Source organism: Aptenodytes forsteri, unplaced genomic scaffold, assembly GCF_000699145.1.
Source record: "Aptenodytes forsteri isolate BGI_AS27 unplaced genomic scaffold, ASM69914v1 Scaffold230, whole genome shotgun sequence".
NCBI classification, from domain to species: Eukaryota; Metazoa; Chordata; class Aves; order Sphenisciformes; family Spheniscidae; genus Aptenodytes; species Aptenodytes forsteri.
In genome coordinates, this window is record NW_008795711.1 from 23,413 (window position 1) to 24,687 (window position 1,275).

At 66.7% G+C, this 1,275-nt stretch overlaps 1 protein-coding gene across 1 annotated transcript in view; it reads right to left on the bottom strand.

The window, feature by feature from the left end:
* Positions 1-1,275, bottom strand: part of ATP8B2 (ATPase phospholipid transporting 8B2) — a 27,778-nt gene that overhangs the window by 23,291 nt on the left and 3,212 nt on the right. The window contains exons 11-14 of the mRNA XM_019473159.1: positions 871-1,079; positions 603-646; positions 362-527; positions 96-284 (exon numbers count right to left, since the gene is read on the bottom strand). Coding sequence (XP_019328704.1) covers positions 96-284; positions 362-527; positions 603-646; positions 871-1,079 — 608 coding nt within the window. The remainder of the gene's footprint in view (positions 1-95; positions 285-361; positions 528-602; positions 647-870; positions 1,080-1,275) is intronic.

Below are 1,275 nucleotides of genomic sequence, written 5' to 3' on the forward strand. Positions count from 1 at the left end.
TGTCCCCCCCAAGACCCCCGCCCCGAGCCCCCGCCCCCCAGCCCCACCGCAGCCCTCCCAGCCCCACAGCCCCTGTAATGTGTCCAGGACCTCACCGATGACGGACATGCGCTTGCGGATGTTGTTGAAGGCCAGGGGGCCCAGCAGCTGGTAGGTGATGGCTCGCCCCAGCTCGTGCACCGTGATAGTCTTGGGTGTGCGGGACCGGAACACGAAGCCGAAGTTTCTGGCAGCCGTGACCAGCGCTCCCTCGTCCGGGGACTGAGCCTTGTAAAACAGCTCCCCTGGGGACAGCACGGAGGGTCACAGCCAGCGCTGCACCCCGAGCCGCGCAGGGACAGGTCCTGCCCTTCGCACCCACCTTCGCTCTTCTCCTCGGACATGACAGTGTGGCAGAGCGAGAGTAGGCGGAAGAACTCGTGCACGTGGGGGTCTCCCAGCTTGACAGCTTCCAGCAGGCTGGGGTCCCAGAACTGGAACCGCAGGTCCGCCAGCGGGTTGAAGGAGAAGTCAACTGGCTCTGGCCTCTGGCAGGGGCAGAGACGGGGTTACCCCTCTGCGGCACACGGCACAGCCAGGCACCGGCCCTGTGGCACCCTTACCTCTCCCAGCTCTGCCTTGTGACCCAGCACGTCCTGCACGTCACCTGTGAGCCGGGGCATGGAGTTAACCAGGACAGGGATCCAACGCTGCTGCCCCATGGGCACCCATGCCGAGGGGGGCCAGGGGGCAGCGGCTGCCCCACAAAGCTACGGCTGAGCCCCCTCGTCCCCTGGCTGCCCCGAGTGCCCCAAAGGGTCTGCAGGAGGGGAGCCAGTGCACCCACACCCCACGGGTAGACCCAGCCCGGCCCCAGTGCCTTGCGCTCACCATAGCTGTGCCCGTTCACGGAGCACTTGCTGAAGACCATGATGTTCTGGGTGAGGGTGCCGGTCTTGTCGGAGAAGATGTACTCCACCTGCCCCAGCTCCTCATTGAGGGTGGTGGTCCGGGCCTCGGCTGGCGTCCGACGCTTGGCACAGTACATCTTCTTGTCCCAGTTGATGAAGTAGCTGTGCCCGAGACGGATCACCTCCACGCTGCAGGGGGGACAGCCAGGTGTCACCAAGGCAGGGCAGCACGCTCTGCTGAGCCAGCAACGGGCACACACACGCCCACCCCAGACTCCCAAGCGCCTGGGGCACCCCAGCACCCAGGGCCCCCACGCTGCTTGCCGGCTCCCACGCCCTTCCCTGGGGCTGGCCCGCACCCACTCCTACAGACAGCCACCGCCAA